This window comes from Carassius carassius, chromosome 12, assembly GCF_963082965.1.
Source record: "Carassius carassius chromosome 12, fCarCar2.1, whole genome shotgun sequence".
NCBI lineage: Eukaryota > Metazoa > Chordata > Actinopteri > Cypriniformes > Cyprinidae > Carassius > Carassius carassius.
The window spans coordinates 18,852,522-18,870,206 of NC_081766.1; the positions used below are offsets into that span (position 1 = coordinate 18,852,522).

At 35.9% G+C, this 17,685-nt stretch overlaps 1 protein-coding gene across 1 annotated transcript; it reads right to left on the reverse strand.

Annotated features, from left to right (window-relative positions):
• Window positions 1–1,183: 1,183 nt before the first annotated feature.
• Window positions 1,184–17,311, reverse strand: znf644a (zinc finger protein 644a). The gene is made up of 6 exons (XM_059563792.1): window positions 17,186–17,311; window positions 6,241–8,827; window positions 5,050–5,583; window positions 3,520–3,645; window positions 2,850–2,952; window positions 1,184–2,162 (listed from the first exon to the last, which is right to left on the reverse strand). The coding sequence occupies exons 2-6, from the start codon at window positions 8,801–8,803 to the stop codon at window positions 1,970–1,972; spliced, it is 3,519 nt and encodes a 1,172-aa protein (XP_059419775.1). The 5' UTR covers window positions 8,804–8,827; window positions 17,186–17,311; the 3' UTR covers window positions 1,184–1,969.
• Window positions 17,312–17,685: the final 374 nt, after the last annotated feature.

Consider the following 17,685-nt stretch of genomic DNA (forward strand, 5'->3'; position numbering starts at 1 on the left):
ACTAAGAATACATTCAATGTTTTTATACATTAAAAACATTCATTTTATTAGATTTGGACTGTTAGGAGCAGCACTTCTCAACAATTTATATTCTCCAACAGACATGATCTGGCATGATGAAATATGTGAAGAAAGATGATGAAAGTTCAACTTTTCTCTTTAGCAATAACAGCAGTATTGCAGCATGTTTTTGAGTGAGAATGCGTTTTTTGCATTTCCTTTGTTAAGAGTGAAACGTATGAAATGTTTTTTGCTGTATTCTGCTGATAAGAGGCATATCAAGGACTAAAACTGCCAGAATGGGGGGGGGGGCATCTCATGATTAGAACCTCAGTGACTTTAAAAAGCTGCCCACGATTAACTTATGCACTGTCATTATGATTATATCTTAGAATAAGCCACACACTTGTGAAAGAACATCTAGAACTAAAAGGGCAGTTGTCCTTAACATTCTCTGTTGTGTAATTATTAATGTCTTATTTTGTCTGTTCTCTGATTGTTATTAAATGTTGTGTATGAACAAGATTTGGATATATGTTACAATGTTTTGAAAGTACAACAGTACAATGTTTTTAAAAAGCAATAAGATTAACCTTCAGTTTAAGCACTAAGGGCTAATATTACAAAGAACAATTCCTGCAAAAATGTACAAAATAAATGAATTTAATTAAAAAAGATTGTGACTTCCGTTTTTTGATTCTCTTTTTGACTCTGATTTTTGTCTTGGAATTCAGACGCATATTTAACTTTACATACTACACTTGTGCATGCATACATGTTTTTACTTGTTTGCTTTCTAATTTTAAACACGTCGGTTTATAAATGATTGGCCCACCCGCTTCCATTTTTTGAACAAACACTTACTATTTTTTAATAAGTGTTTATAGTTATAGCTGGTGAAAAATTGGCCTAAGATACTGAGCCTTACAGTTCAATAGTCTGCCAGTGTTTGTGAATGGAGGTGGCATAGTTGTTATTACATTTCACACGTTTATATATAAACTAGCACTTTATATAGTTCACATTTTAGTAGCATATACAAACCACAAATATTCAGTATTCAGGTGTATATGAGGGAAATGACTGCTACTCTTGCAATATGTAAATTATGTGGCACAAACTGATAATATGAACACATTTACAAACGAATCGTTACATTCGTAGCTTAAGCTGAAGACAACAAAAACATTTTATTCTGAACGGCAAAATTCTTTATAGTGATTTACATTTTTTTTTTCACATAAATTACCTAAAAAGGTTTATACACAAAAAATAGTTTAACCGTAAAAAATGGTCTACACAAGTAACAGTTAATGTTTTTTTTGTTTTGTTTTTTGCATACGTGGCAAACTTACAGCTTTAAGATAAAATCAAAAAAGGGTTATAAACAAAAACCTAAATGTTACAGGAAATGGTGTAAACAGAGAATAATGACATGCATACTGTCTGATCTGTTAATATTAATAGAATGGGTGGCTTCACAATGACTGATGTGTTGGCATCAAGTCAAACTTCTGAAGTAAATGTTTAGACTTTAATAAAATGTATACATATATGCATCATATGTGCACCTTCTAAAATCCCTGGATGGGACAACAACAAAAAAAATCACGTTGGTTCTCAAATTAAAATGGGTTGTTATAAAATCCACATACAGAATTTCATTTCAGTTTTTGTAGAGCATAAATCTGCAATGAGAGATTAAACTCAATATGAGAAGCATCTGAGGTAAAGGTTGTCTTTTGGTGGTGGGTTCCACTAAAATCTCGACATATTCACCACCGTTCGTGCGTTCTTTGTCCGTGTACAACACCAGCACAATGTAACAATATCTAAAAAGTGGTTTGTGATAAGAATGGATCCTCACTAAGAGTAAAAAACAAAAGTTCTTACTGATGGCAATATACAATTTAAATGGGAACCAAACAATTTACATACAAGTGATATTCCAAGGACAAGTAGTGTGTTCTTAGGCTGTTTGCATCACTGAAGGTTGTGCCAGTGGTACTGTGATGGTGTTGGGGCAAGAGTCCTTAGGGAAGATGACTTCCACCATCCCTGCCCCTGTGTGCGGTACAGCGGTATTCATGATGTGCCTCTGTAAATGTTTTATCCAGTCCTCCTGCACTGACAAAGGGCCTTGGAAGACTAGATCACAAAACCTGAACATGGAAACAATTACACATTAGATTACAAAGATCCACACAAAGCTATTTTTATTAAAACGTAAATATGTAATATACATTTAATTAAATTTTTCAAAGACGAAACATCTAATTTCACTATCTGCATCAAATTAAACTTTAAAAATTATTTTATATACTGTACATTGAGAGCCTATTAAATGGAAGTAAATTGTCTGCTTTAATGTTTCAAATAATGTTCCATCGCCATTCAGTGTAAATGATTTTTGTAACAACGTACTTATTCTGACCGGTGATCTTTCTTAAGTTGTATTAGTTGTATTTTAAATTATGAAAACTATTTGCTGACAAGTGGGTAAAACCTTGTTATTTGATGAAAAGTGGCAAAGATGGGTTTAATTAATTAGTATTTTGGGGGCTGCACTGTGATCCTTAAATAGTCTTTTAAATAGTGTAATAATTCGTGTTCTAAAAATGTCTGACAAGATTTTTTGTTACATAAACTATTGTTACACTGAACTTTTTAGTGGGTGTCTACTGTAAATAATGTAAAAAAAATGTATGATTGTCATTATTTTATGCTCAGAAAAAAATTAAACGGGACACATTCTAATGTACATAAATAATTATTTAAAGACGTATTAAACTTTTTTGTTTTTATAATAATTTTTTATCTTTCTTTTACATTTTTAGCATAGCGGTTACCTGCAAGTAAGTCTATAGATTTCTTCTGGTGTGTGCAGCAGCGGGTACATTTTCTTCTTCGACCCAGACCTTGATCTTTGCTTTCTCTGTTTACAGTCAAAAGCTGCAATAATAAACAATGTGTTTATTAGAAACGATACAAACAAAATAAGGGCATTTTAAAAAGCACACCATAGGTTTTCACCTATGACAACAATGAAGTCTTCTTACATGTTTAGCAAAATATGTTTGAGCACCAAATCCATATATTACATATATGGTTTCACACCTTTCATGAGTAATGTAAATGTTATTACCCATGTGGTGGCCGACTGGTAGCCATATTGAGATCACACGACCGGCCGAATAACACTCACAGTAACCCTCTATTATAGTCGATTAATTGTGAATAACTTAAATCAAATGATAACAATGCCATCATGCAGCAACAATAATCTGAAAAACCATCAGGTGTTAAGAGTAAATGTCTTCTACCAAAAGCACCTGAATCATATCAAAAACAATGATATATTTTACAGTCAAAGCAAAGTTTAGTAAAAGGAGTGAGCATGTGACATTCTGCAGTAGATGATAGATGAAAGTAGACGGTGGCGTGCAGCATCCTTCATAAACAGGAAGTCATATGTAAGTACAAAAATGCTTTTGCATAGGAGAAAAGAAAGATACATACTAGTTCCGTCCAGAAGAGCTTTTTTCTTTCTATGTGCATATGCCCTCAAATGATTGGAGAGACTAACACCACTGTGGAATGTGGTATTACAGTGCACACACACTTTTCTATTGAGTTCACTTTTTTCTGTAAAAGAATACACAATACATAAAATTAAACACTTACAGTCATTATAGATACTGTAATACATGCCAATGTACTCATGTTCAATTCATTAAAGTCCAGGCCTGTCATTAAATGATTATTTAGCAGTAGCAATAAGCCTATATTTGGAGATATATATTTGATTTATATTATTATATTTATATAAAATATGTTAATGTATGGTAAATATAATATGCAGACTTATTTTATATGGAACCTTTTCACAGACGGATATGACACGATTAAACTATTGTTTTTATTTAAAAAATATATTATTATATGTTTTATATACAATTTATTGTACATTTATAAGATGATGCTTTGTGTTAAATTACAACACTGCACAAGGGTGTTTCTAATACAATGGCTAATAAAGTTAGGGCTGAGTGATTTTCTCTATCTTTTGTTCTTTAAATAAATATTAAGCACACAGTCAACAGCAGGAATATAAGCCTGCTGTCACTTTAAGAGCCGCACAACTCCAATATATTTTCATTCCCAACTGTTTATGTTCACTTCTGACATAACTGACAAGGTTTTACATGAATAATCACCAAGAGATGCATTTTGACACATTTTTGCATGTGTTTGACCGTTTAAGCACGCACCTTAAGCTAAAAGTTAACCGTCCGTGTTCTGTACCGTGTCACAGAACAGCGCAAGTTATCTTTCTCGCTTTTAAAAACTCTAAATTCTAATTAACATCAATAAATCAAGCACGTCTCATTTTACATGATTTTACAAATTTGCAAGGAAAGTTTAAGCTCTTATGTAGGAGCGAAACTGCACTGCTGAAAATGGCGGAATGGACCATAATAATTGTTTGAACTCAATTATTGCATTTTCATAATCGTTCAACCGAAATTGAAATTATTTCAGTTAACTGCAGAACTCTAGAGCAAGTTATAGCAAATTAGATTTTTCTCTCTTCTGACAGTCGGAATCAAAAAAAAATCTGTTTTGGATAATCATGGAAACACTATTGTGGATTTTTTTTTCTTTTGCTATTTGAACAAATGTGAAAGCATGAATAAAATTTGCTTTGGTCTCCCATAAATCTCTATAAAATATCACCCAACTATGACTTTTGCTTCTGAGAAACCCAAAAACGTGAAAAAAGGGCCCATAGTCAAAATTAGTTCTATAGTTACATTTGAAATCGTTAGCCTATAGCTATAGAAGGTTTATAAATCTCTTTTTATGTTGTTTAAAGAGATAGTCCCCTCCAAATACAAATTCTGTCACTATTAACTCCCTCATGTCAAAAAAATGTATGCTTGTTCTATTTTGCATTTGTTGAATCATTCAAAATCGAATCGTTCAAACATGAGAGCGAGTAAATAGTTACAGAATTTTGCATGGACCGTCCCTTCAATGAAACGTTACCTGCTAGTGAATTTGGCACAGCTCTGAAAGGTTGTATCTCCATGTCACAGTCTTTGCCTGGAGATAAAAGGAGAGACTTTCTGGCAGTGTAGGACGAGTGCTTTGCTTTGGTCTCTTCAAGGGCTCTTCTCCTCTTCAAAATTCCAATCAGATCACTTGGTGGTGAGCCTTTATTAATGTCTATCCTTTTCTTTTCCTCCTTATCATCTTTCTCCCGTTTGACAGTAGATGCAAAGGTTAAACCATTACTCAACCTAAAAGGATGGAAAGAATTGGTGGCACGGCACTTCTTCTCAAGAACCTGCAGCTTCATCTGAAACTGTTTCTTGTCACGCATCAATTCTTTCAATATGATCACAGGAGATTTAGACGAGGTGGAAGAAGGTTTGCCCAGGCGCTTCAGGTGGCCTCGTACATGGTTGGACAGCCCAGTCCTGTTGTCAAACCACTCCCTACACAGAGGACAGATAAGCTCTGTCTGTTGGCAGTCAGTTTTCAGCTGTGCTGGATGTTCAGTCTGGGATGTACACTCTTCTGTTGGGATCAGAAGGCAACAGGGAAGCCATATGTAATCAGCTTCATATACAAAAGATATTTATTGCTCAGAAGCCAATTAAATTTGCCCATACTGAAAATGTCTACACTAACCAGCCTGCATATAGCTAACTTGCAACACACTGGTTGCATGGGAATTTTAAACTATTACTTTGATGGGAACTTTAAACACCCAGAGTGTACACCTATCAGTGATGCTCCAACACACACCTTTCCTGACTATAAACAAATCAAGTATGTCTAATTTGAGTGCTTCACACCATGCATGAGGTTGGCATTACTATTCTAAAAGTGGAGTGGATGGTGTGCACATTTATACAATTAAGTCCACTAAAAAATACAGACCTATCAGTTACTTTGGAACAAACCTGAAAAATGAATTGCTAAATGATGTTGTGGCATTTCTAAACTTAGTAGCACTTGTATATAAATTATGCTACTGGTATATGCCTAGTAAACAAAATATTCTAGGGACACACTAAAATAACAAATTTTGGTCGATAATGATAAGCCAATAATTATTGTCAAGTTATGGTCGCTAACTGGATAACTACCTACTGTTCATTGATTTTATTAACAAATGATAAACCTCTGTATAGATGCAAGAAAGTATATCAAGTATAAGAGAAGCATTACCTGTTTTGACTTCTGGCAGTGTTCGTCGTCGAACTGGAGGTACTTTGTCAGGAGAAGTCACCTTAGCTGCAGATACAACTTTCCGTGTTTTGAGGCCCACTCTGTGCAAATGTCCTCTTATATGATTAGAGAGGCTAATTCCTGACTCAAATACAGCAGGACAGTACGAACAAGCCTTCAGATCAGTCTCAACGTCTGAGCTCAGTTCATGCTTTACAGCTTTGACCTGTTCTGAGATTTCTTCATCCTTGCATTCATCTTTTACAGGAAACATCCTTGGGGAACTGTGATTTTTCTCAAAGTGACTAGTTGAGGCACCAAGACTTGAAGTCTGTTTTTTTACAAAACGTGCATTACCATTCTCATTACTTTCACATTCTTCAAGTTTATCACTAGAATCACACGTAAAGTGACAGTTGTTCAATTCTTTACTCCTTTTGGATGTTCTACGTTTCTTAAAATGTTGTCGACATTTGGGGAAATCTAAAAGAATATCTTGACCCTGCATATTGTGGAATGGAGTAGACATTTTCCTTTTGGAAGGTGACTTCTTAAACTTTTGCTTTTCCAAACTTAAATGCGTGTAGTTGGTGTTTCCAACATCTTCTGAACAAATAATGTTTTCATCAGACTTAGAAGTTCTTTTAGTGTTCCCTTCTTTAGAATGAGCTGATCTTTTCAGATACTTTAAGGGGGACGAACTAGCTCTTGTTCCAGAGAATGTGGTCTCGCAACTGAGGGAATCATCAAGACACTCTCTTGTACTGTTTCCATCAGGCTCCTGATGAGTGTTGCATTCTGAGGCACTCTGGTCACTATGTTTCTTCCTGGATAAAAGTGTTTGAATTGATTTGTCAAGTCTTGATTGGCTTTGGACACCTTTATTCATCCACACTTTCTTCTTCCGCACAAGACCGCATTTCTCATTGGATGACAAGCTTTTGTTTTTGTCCGGTGCCTGGAGCTTTAACGACAATTTTGGTGACCTTGCTGTTGGTTTTGCACATGATGTAAGAACTTTGCAAACAGAGAATGGCTGTTCAGTTGGAGATGGTTCTTCATCCTTATTGTCAAGGGAATGGGAGGATGCCCGTTTTTCATTAAACTGCGGTTGACACGAAGCCTCAACATGATTTCCAATGATGCTTTTAGTTTTTCTTTGAAAAGACCGGGAAAAGGAAATTGGACCTGCTGATTTATTGACTTTACGCTCCTGAAATCCATCTGATTTCCAAACAGTCAGCTCAGCCCCACTGACGCCATGTTTATGAAGCAAATGGCGTCTCAATTCAACTTCATTCATTTCGACAAAATCGCACTTATTACAACTATAGTAGCGCTTGTCCTTCTCATGGGTCTTAGCGTGTTGCACAAAGGTGTTCGGACAGTTCGTTCCAAAGGTGCACTGGGGGCACTGTAATTTTGCATCTTTTCCTTCATCTTTAATTTGTTGCAACTCATTCATTTTTTTTGTAATTTTCTGTTGCCTGTCCCGGTGAACAGTTATGTGATTTAACAGTGAACTCTGATCATGGTAACACTGTCCACATTCCTTACATATGAATGGTTTTGAAGTAGTTGTGTCTGTATTACATGTAATTTGTCTGTGTTTTTGAGATTTCTCTTGAAAAAAATTAGGTTCCGCTATAGAACATGAGTCCGAGGGCAAAGATTCTCTAATCAATCCCACCTTTTGAGTCTTGCTAATAGGCTTTTTTGCTGGTTTGGCAAATAGGTGTTTGACTGCCTCAGCAGCTCCATTAAAATACTTGGTACGTTTTACAATGGGTGACTTTAATTTGGATGGTTTCCTTGGGGAACGTGTCTTCTTAACAGGACTGCATTCTATCCGGCTTCCTTCACCTAGGTGATCTTTTTTTGAATCAAAATTCAACTCAGAGTAGATGTCCTCTGAAGGATCGACTTTTAACACCAGTTTTTCTTTACGTTTTCTTATTTTATGGTCGAGTGGTGAAGGAACAGGGGACAGTTTTTCCTCCATTTCAAGACCATTATCATCATCCCACAGAAACTTCATAAATTCTCTTTGGGGATTCCAGCTAAGCTCATTTCCATCATCATAATTATCTAATGGGTGTTCTGGAGATTCTGTATCAAAGCCCCATATTCCCCTATTCTCCACATCCTCTGCTGTCAATGTTTGCCTGATTGTTATTTCCCCCTCTTTTCTGAGTGGATCAGGTCCTTCAAAGTGGACGTTGGTTGTGACAGAATTCTGAGCGTGTAATGATTTAGGAAGGAATCCTGGTACATTTTTTGAAATATCCAACAAGATTTCATCTGAGATATGGGGTGAGGTGGATCCATTGACATAAGCAGCTTTGGCTGGTCCATCTGAGCAGATGGAGTCAATAAAACCAACACTGGTCAGGAGGTCTCCTTGGTCACTGAGTAGTTCCATGGTTTCTTGAGGAAAATGCAATGATGGTCCTGATGTAGTTCCCTCTGCACAGAATGCCTCGCTGTTCATAAGGCCCTGAGAGTTGCTTGACATTGAAGTGTCATTTTCCTCTACTCTGGCACTCAGCCTCAAACCAGACATTCCTAGGAGTCCTAAGGACCGTTTCTGGGGACAAAAAATGAGCCGAGCATTGATATCAATGTATAAATGAATTAATGCTAAGTTAGAGACATTAAACATTAAATTATGCCAATAGCAAATATAGGCACAGTTGGATCCATAGCATGCCCTTCTTATAGAATTTACTTTAGGATTTAAAAAATGAACTTTTGCAGTATGTTTTAATCAGTAAAATTCTACATAAAACTAAAAAAATACATCTTCCAGTCAAGTGTAGACAATGTGCTAGAAGACAACAGCTGCCATTGTAAGGCTGGGCGATAAATGATATCATGTCGAAATTGTGTTTAAATTTCGATATTGATGATAAGCTCTGGACATTTTTACTTTATATGGATTAATCTTACAGCAGAAATAAATGTAACAACAGCCATTCAGTGCTTGTCACTAATAGGCCAAGTTTGCGTGTTCTGCGTGCCCTTGTGTAAATGAATGACATGGTTTTGTCTGACACACAAACTCGTACACATGTAACGACAACCCGTCAAAATAAAGGTCTGGTTAAACTTGAAGAAATTATTACAAAAATAGGTAACTAATATTTTTAAGGAATATCAAACAACCAAGGTATTTTTACATTAATTTTACACTTATACAGTGTTGTTATTAGTATAGGTAGATTTGTGGAGTTTAACTGTGAAGAAACCAATTATCGTTACATTCATTCTCAAGGTCTAACAAACATGTGGAAAGCATTTCCTTCTCCATTAATGGCAAATGAATATAATGATAAATATCAATATCATATGATATTATATGGAAAAAAATATTGTGATAATATTTTGGCCATATCGCCCAGCCCTTTGCCATTGTATGGCTAGTCAGTAACATGACAGCTTAACAAAGGACAAGTAACCATAATAAGATTCAACAGATTTCAGTATTTTAAATCAGTCCACTGCAGAGATCTAGAATTTATAGTAATTGTGTACTTTATTAAAACTACAATGCAAATTTGTAAAAGAAATGTTGTTTAAGAAATGTATATTATAGAAATAAGTTCTGTTAAGTAACATTACATAAACTAGCTATATTAAACAGGCTACATTCTGTCAAAATGGTGTCAACTTCAAACAACACTACTGTATGTAACAGTAATGCTCTTATCATATGATCATGGTTGTATCTCTCTATTAGTTCTATTGGATCTTAGTGCTGCATTTGACACAATTGACCACAACATTCTTTTGCATAGACTTGAACACTTTGTTGGCATTAATGGAAGTGCATTAGCATGGTTTAAATCGTACTTGTATGACCGTCATAAACTCGTAGCAGTGAATGAAGAGGTATCATATCGATCACAAGTGCAGTATGGAGTACCTCAAGGCTCAGTACTAGGGCCGCTACTCTTCACGCTCTATATGTTACCCTTAGAAGATATCATCAGGAAACATGTTGTTAGCTTTCACTGTTATGCTGATGATACTCAGCTCTATATTTCTTCGCGGCCCGGTGAAACACACCAATTTGAAAAACTAATGGAATGCACAGTCGATATAAAAAACTGGATGACGAGTAATTTCTTACTGCTAAATTCTGAAAAAACAGAGGTGTTCATTATAGGACCTAAAAACTCTGCATGTAATAACCTAGAACACTGTCTAAGACTTGATGGCTGCTCTGTCAATTCTTCGTCGTCAGTTAGGAACCTAGGTGTGCTATTTGATCACAATCTTTCCTTAGAAAGCCACGTTTTTAGCATTTGTAAAACTGCATTTTTCCATCTCAAAAATATATCTAAATTACGGACTATGCTCTTAATATCAAATGCAGAAATGTTAATCCATGCATTTATGACCTCAAGGTTAGATTATTGTAATGCTTTATTGGGTGGTTGCTCTGCATGCTTAGTAAACAAATTACAGCTAGTCCAAAATGCAGCAGCAAGAGTTCTTACTAGAACCAGGAAGTATGACCATATTAGCCCGGTCCTGTCAACACTGCACTGGCTACCTATCAAACATTGTATAGATTTTAAAATATTGCTTATTACTTATAAAGCCCTGAATGGTTTAGCACCTCAGTATTTGTGTGAGCTCCTTTTACTAGGTATGGGCGTTTTCCGCAAATATCCCATTCGAATATTTGAGCTCACAAAAAACGAATATTCGAATATTCATTTATTTAAATAAAGACAGACGTTATTTTTCAGCAACATTTATTGTTTCTGTCATTTTTGAACAAGCTTACACACAATAAGCTTGAAAATTACACATCGTGTTTTGTAGCTGAAACCCTTTAACAATGCGTGCAAACAAACAAAAGTACAGATTAAAAGCAAGTAATTAAAAGCCTGCAGCAATTAGGCTATTGTACAGAACGTAGCCTACACTTAACTTTGAAACTTTTAAACTGCCGGCAAATCATTTTTGCTTTTTTTATTGTACATGTTCTTGTTAAGAAACACAGGCATGTAAACATGATCGGGGGAAAGTCGGCTCCATAGTCTGTTAACAATAAGGGCGGCTGCGAAAAAAACATGCTCTGACGGCACAGACGTTGGCGGGACTCACAATAACGGTGTGCCAAGCGAATAAGTTTTGTGAAGAGCTTCGTGTTTTCGTTTCACCACTGAATGGGATCCTTATCTGGTGGAATACATGGCTCCAGCAAGAACTGTTCCCACTCATCTCGGCTGGACTCTCTGTAATCATCGCTGAAGAACTGGCTCAGCCTTTTCCATCGAGTGGGCATTGCCGCATCCTCTTCATCGTTGGTGGCGGCGGCGGCTGCATCCGCACCACTCAAATTTTTTCTTACTTCTCTCATGTTTTTTTTTTTTGAGAAACCTGAGATGTTTGGACTGAGGGTCTAGGGCGGATGCGAGAAGAGGATTTTTCACTGCATTCTCCAAGTTAGCGGTGTTTATTCGTTGCTTGAGAGATGCCGCAACAATGTTTTTGAATTCGGTCACTTTCTGTGATTCTCCAAGGCATATTTGAAGTACTGTAGAAGAGCGCAGTTCTAATTCATTCATTAGTTATTTTGTGCTTGCATACATCTACAAATATGCCGTGGAGAATCACAGAAAGTGACCGAATTAGGCTTTATTGTGTAATTTTTATGGCAAGCAAAAATATAGCGAAATTCGAATATCATTTTTATTTATCGAATAATTCGAGCAGAATGAATATTCGAATGTTCGACTATCCGTGCACGCCCCTACCTTTTACATTATAATCCTATATGTTCGCTACGTTCTCAAAACTCAGGCAATTTGATAATACCTAGAATATCAAAATCAACTGCGCGCGGCAGATCCTTTTCCTATTTGGCGCCTAAACTCTGTTCGGGAGGCAAACACACTCTTGCAGTTTAAATCTAGATTAAAGACCCATCTCTTTAACCTGGCTTACACATAACATACTAATATGCTTTTAATATCCAAATCCGTTAAAGGATTTTTAGGCTGCATTAATAAGGTAAACCGGAACCGGGAACACATCCCATAACACCCAATGTATGTGCTACATCATTAGAAGAATGGCATCTACGCTAATATTAGTCTGTTTCTCTCTTATTCCGAGGTCACCGTAGCCACCAGATCCAGTCTGTATCCAGATCAGAGGGTCACTGCAGTCACCCGGATACAGTACATATCCAGACCAGATGGTGGATCGGCAGCGGGGGACCAGGACAACTAGAGCCCCAGATACAGATCCCCTGTAAAGACCTTGTCTCAGATGACCACCAGGACAAACCTCTGGCTTGCTTTGTTGAGGTCACTTCATCTACAGCGATATCGTTGACTTGATTGCAAATAAATGCACAGACACTATTTAAACTGAACAGAGATGACATCTAGTGCTGCAACGACGCATTGACGTCATCGATTACGTCGACTACAAAAATACGCTGACGTGCGTGAAATGCGTCGACACGTCACACTGTTTACATCTCGCGTAATGGCATACTGGGAAAGGAGAAAGTTGCATTCTATTACAAAAACAGAGACCACTGTTATCAAAAGTATGGGAATACTTTAAACAGAGGCCAAATAAAATGGCCCTTTGTTCCCTTTGCAAAACCGATATGGTGTACCACGGCAGCACAACTGCGATGCACGAGCACCTCAGAGGAAAACATCCTGGTGCTCTCCGGTGTTACGGTTTAACCGGTTTACCCTTGGTCTGGTGACCAACTTCCTGGTTCAGGTCTCTGCTGCAGATGTGATGGAACGACCGCAGCAGATTCGGCGATTCTAAAAGCACAAACTGATGTGAAGTGTCTAATAAACGCAGACTTGCTCATTGCATGATTCTGATATTCTTGTAAAGATTACAAGTTATTGGTATGATCACCTGTAGCGGCTGAAGTAAGGATAAAATAAAAAATAAAGTAAGTCTGTGTTGGCGCGGGTTTCGAACACGCGTTAGGGGCGTTCACATATCGCCCTAAAAACACGTGGAAAACGCTAGTCGTGCCACTTGCAGTAGCTCTGCTACTAAATTTATTTCAAAATGGCAATCCATATACAGCTATGATCAGCTGTTCCCTCATCTTATCTAAGCTTTCAACATTGTTACAGGAAAGGATGAAGCTGATAGGTAGGGCTGGACGATTAATCGAAAAGTAATCAAAACCGAAAATCATAACCTCTAACCGACGTAATTTACCCATGTCGGTTATTTCGGTTATTTAATCCTGTTAATACTTCCCCCTCAAAAGCATACTAGCGCGTATGTCATACTACATGACTCTGCCCCGTCCAGTCAGTGGCATAAAAGCAAAACACGGAGGTGAACGCCGGTTCAACACATACTGATGGTGCGCGAGCGGTGAGCCTTGCGTCTTCACTAAACTTTGTCAGTTGTATTTGTTTTATGGTTTCGAAATTCAAGCGATTAGACGATCGGATGTGTATTATTATATCGAGCCATGTTCGCGCAGCTGCATTGTGGCACGAACACTCATATAAACAGGAGCTATGAAGATCGCGTGCACAGAGGAACACAGAAACTAGTTGTCAGCGCTGTCCTGTGATTTATCACTAAAGTAGCTTAGAATCTCAAAACTTATTATAGCATGTTTGTGTGCAGCGCACGTGAAGTTCTCGGACTGTTCTGTATATTTTAACTGTAGAAAAGGTTGTTCCGAGTCAAAAATACGATACAGAAAACTACATCAGGATATCATCATAAACGCAGCCGTTTTTGTCTTACGTGAACATAAATAGATGAGAAAGAAAACACACATGTGCAGTATTTTTGCTTAAAGAGACAACAGCCTAATAAACTCGCTGTCTGTCATTAATGTTAATCAAAGAACAAAAGAAAATCATTCACTGATCTTGACTGAATAGATTTAATAACTTTACTTGATTAATCTTTATTTTATTTATAAAAAGAAAACTATGCATTGTTTTTAAACTTTTAATTACAGTTTCTGTACCTGAAATTTTGTTTAGTTGCATTTATTTATGATATTGCTAATTGATTTGTTTGTTCCTATCTTATTACTGACTGTTTACTTGTCTTTAACACTTTAATATTTGTATTTATATTAATCTAGTTGTTTTTGCTATGGTATTTTTTTAATCACAGGCAAAATTCCTCTTGCAGTGTTTTGAGGCTGCTGATTTTTGCTCATGTTATTCAGCTGCAACAGAATGCTTTGAAAAGATGTTTGACATCTAAATATTTGACTTAATTTTTTTATATTGGATTTTTTATCTTATTGGAATCGATAAGAATCAGAATCGATAAGCAGAATCAGAATCGATAAAATTCAAACGATACCCAACCCTAGTAAGAAATGTTACGAACATAGATAAAATAACTGCTGATAGTTAATCCTATTTACAGTACAAACCTTGTCAGTGAACTATGAGGGCAAAAAAATAAAACAGAAACAAAATAATCGTTCATTAATCGTAATCGAGGTAAAATGTTCAATTAATCGAGGTTTTGATTTTAGGCCATAATCGTCCAGCCCTACTGATAGGTTAGTTCTTGTCACATGACCCGCGGTGCACTTGCGGCATTCTGAAAAGTTGAGATGTTTTTAACTCAATGCTGTTTTCGCATGCGCGTCGGTTCCATTATGAGCGCGCATACCGCACACCTACATTGGAAATAACGAACTTGTGAATATGTGAACGGGCCCTTAAAAGACAGCGCGCCACGAGACAACAGTCACAAACCACCGAGCTACCCCGAATCAGCTCCAGAGCAGAACCCTGACTACATTTTATGGTTAAAGATGCTAAAGAACATTTCATGACGTCTCAGACAACTGTAAATTTGTGGCTACTGTGGTTTAATTATAAACGCTATCGTAAACTCATATTTACCATAGTAAAATCATTTTCGTTGCCTTTTTATTCTTGTATACTGTAAAAACTTCAACCACATTGGTTGAAAATGAATAAAGGTTGAAATATTATATTAGAAGTTGTACTTATATTTTTTTGTAAAGTTATCCAAAGGATTCATTAGCTAATCAAAAAAAGAACATTAGATTAATTATTGTAATAAAAATAATCGTTAGAGTAGTCGACTAATCGAAAAAAATAATCGTTAGATTAGTCAACAGAAAAAATAATAATCGTTAGTTGCAGCTCTAATGACATCACTGAATTCAATGATGAGCTGCCTTTAACTGTCATTTTGCATTATTGACACAGTTTTCCTAATGAATGTTGTTCAGTTGCTTTAACGCAATGTATTTTGTTTAAAGCGCTATATAAATAAAGGTGATTTTTTTTTATGTCTGCATATTATTGTGGCAAGTTGCAAAGTAACTTGGCCACTGTTGACCATGTACACCTGCTTCGTGCAAATATATACCTGGAATAATCAACCAATAGACTAGGTTTAGATAGATTACTTGTTTTCAAAAATCCATGCATGAACATACATATTTTAAAACATGCATTTTTTCATTATTTGTGCTTAAATTATAGCTGTCAAACAATCACTTAAAAGTAATTAACCTTATTTTTATGCCACCAGAAAAAAAGTAAATTTCTACATAGCGCTGTTTGTTCACTCACACTTTCCTCTTTATCTCAACAATACAATGATATACCTCCTCATCAAATCTCGTAAAGCACACAAACCAATGTTAAACTAAATAATTATGCTTTTATTATCCTCAAAGTCACTCTGGATAAAATTTCATATATTGTAAATGCAGTTTTAAAATAAACAGATTTCTCAAAGTATAAATAAACAAATGGGAAATGCACACTGAATTCAATTTAAATATCTCCTACACTTTATGGACTTAACAGTACATGCCATGGGTATTAAAGATTTTTTTGCAATTCACATTTGTAAATACAATAGTTTCGTTTATGGGTAGTATCTATACTCAAGTGTATATGATAGTTAGATGTTTTAACTGTAACATATATTTTTGTGTTGTTATAATATAAGTGAACTTCAAAACACTATTAATAAAAATACAATAAAAATATTAATGTGGCCAATCATGACAGCTCAGTACTATTGCTGGTTAACAATGTCAATGCATGCTACATTTGACAAGCTGATTAACAATAAAAATTTAAAGCAAGTTTCAACATTAATTAATTTGTGTGTGTGTGTGTGTGTGTGTGTGTAAGCACCCCCTACTGGTTGGACTTGAATGCTTACAGAAGTGAAAGTGGAAATTACAAAAAACTAGACGGGTTTTAATCTAATAATACTATAATAACACTATTATAGATGCATTAAACATTACACTTGATACTAAGCAGAAACAGGGATAACAACTACAGGCACTACAGTGTGCATAATTATACAGGAAGGAGTTCAGATTGTTTATGTGCATTATGACACACTGTACAAAAACAAATATATAAAAAAGCTGTCATTATTGTACAATGAATCACCAACAGATAGCAGAAGAAATGTCTTCTCGTCATATGACAATGATATATAAATCACATGATCTGAGAAAAGTACCTATAGTCAAACATTTATGTCTGCATGTATAAACGACACGTTTAAATGCATAAACAGTTGTCATTATATTATTGTTGTTGTGCTCCAAGTTCTAAGTGGATCAGGTTCTATATTGCATAATTATTGGTTCACAAAACATTATAGCATGCATTCAACCTGCAACATATTTAAGCACAAATAGTATTTTTTTAACAATTCAGAGTGACAGTACATATCAACATTTACGTTCATTAATTAATAACATGAAATATATTACTGACATCTTTCTGGCATTGCTGCTACTACATACTATGAGAGTGTGCTAGCAAGGTAGCAATCAAGCCCCATTATGTTCAACATCAAGCTTAAAACCACTTGCACCTAGCAGAATACTGCGGGCCTTGGATGGTTTCACCTTTTAATGTGGTTGGCAAATGCAATTTTAGCCTACCTTTATGCAGCTGCGACCGTGGACAATAACACTGAAGTGAAATCATTTCATTTTTGCCTGTTCAAGCTTTCCATCTATTGCGAAGCCGCCATATTTGCTCGATGGTCCACAGACAAAGGCATTGCGACTCATTGAGGGGGGCTCCATAAATTTTATAAAATTTATTTTAAAATAATGTCAATATTGTGATTGCCCAACGGCAACTACTTATTTATTATAAAATCTTACACAACATAAACATGTTGGATACGTTAAACCATAGGAAAATCAAGTATTTGTATGACACATGTAAACAATCCCTCCCAAACAAAAAGTGGTCTATTCCAAATAGGTGGCAAGTAGAAGTACTGACGGTAAAGCGAACAGAAGAGCAGAAGCCGAAAGAATGGCAATGGCACTCACAACCAATTATTGAGAACAAAATAACGTTCATAGCCCGGTGAACCACAGCTAAACGTTCTGTGTTAAGTCATGAATGCATATATACATCAGGTTTGAAC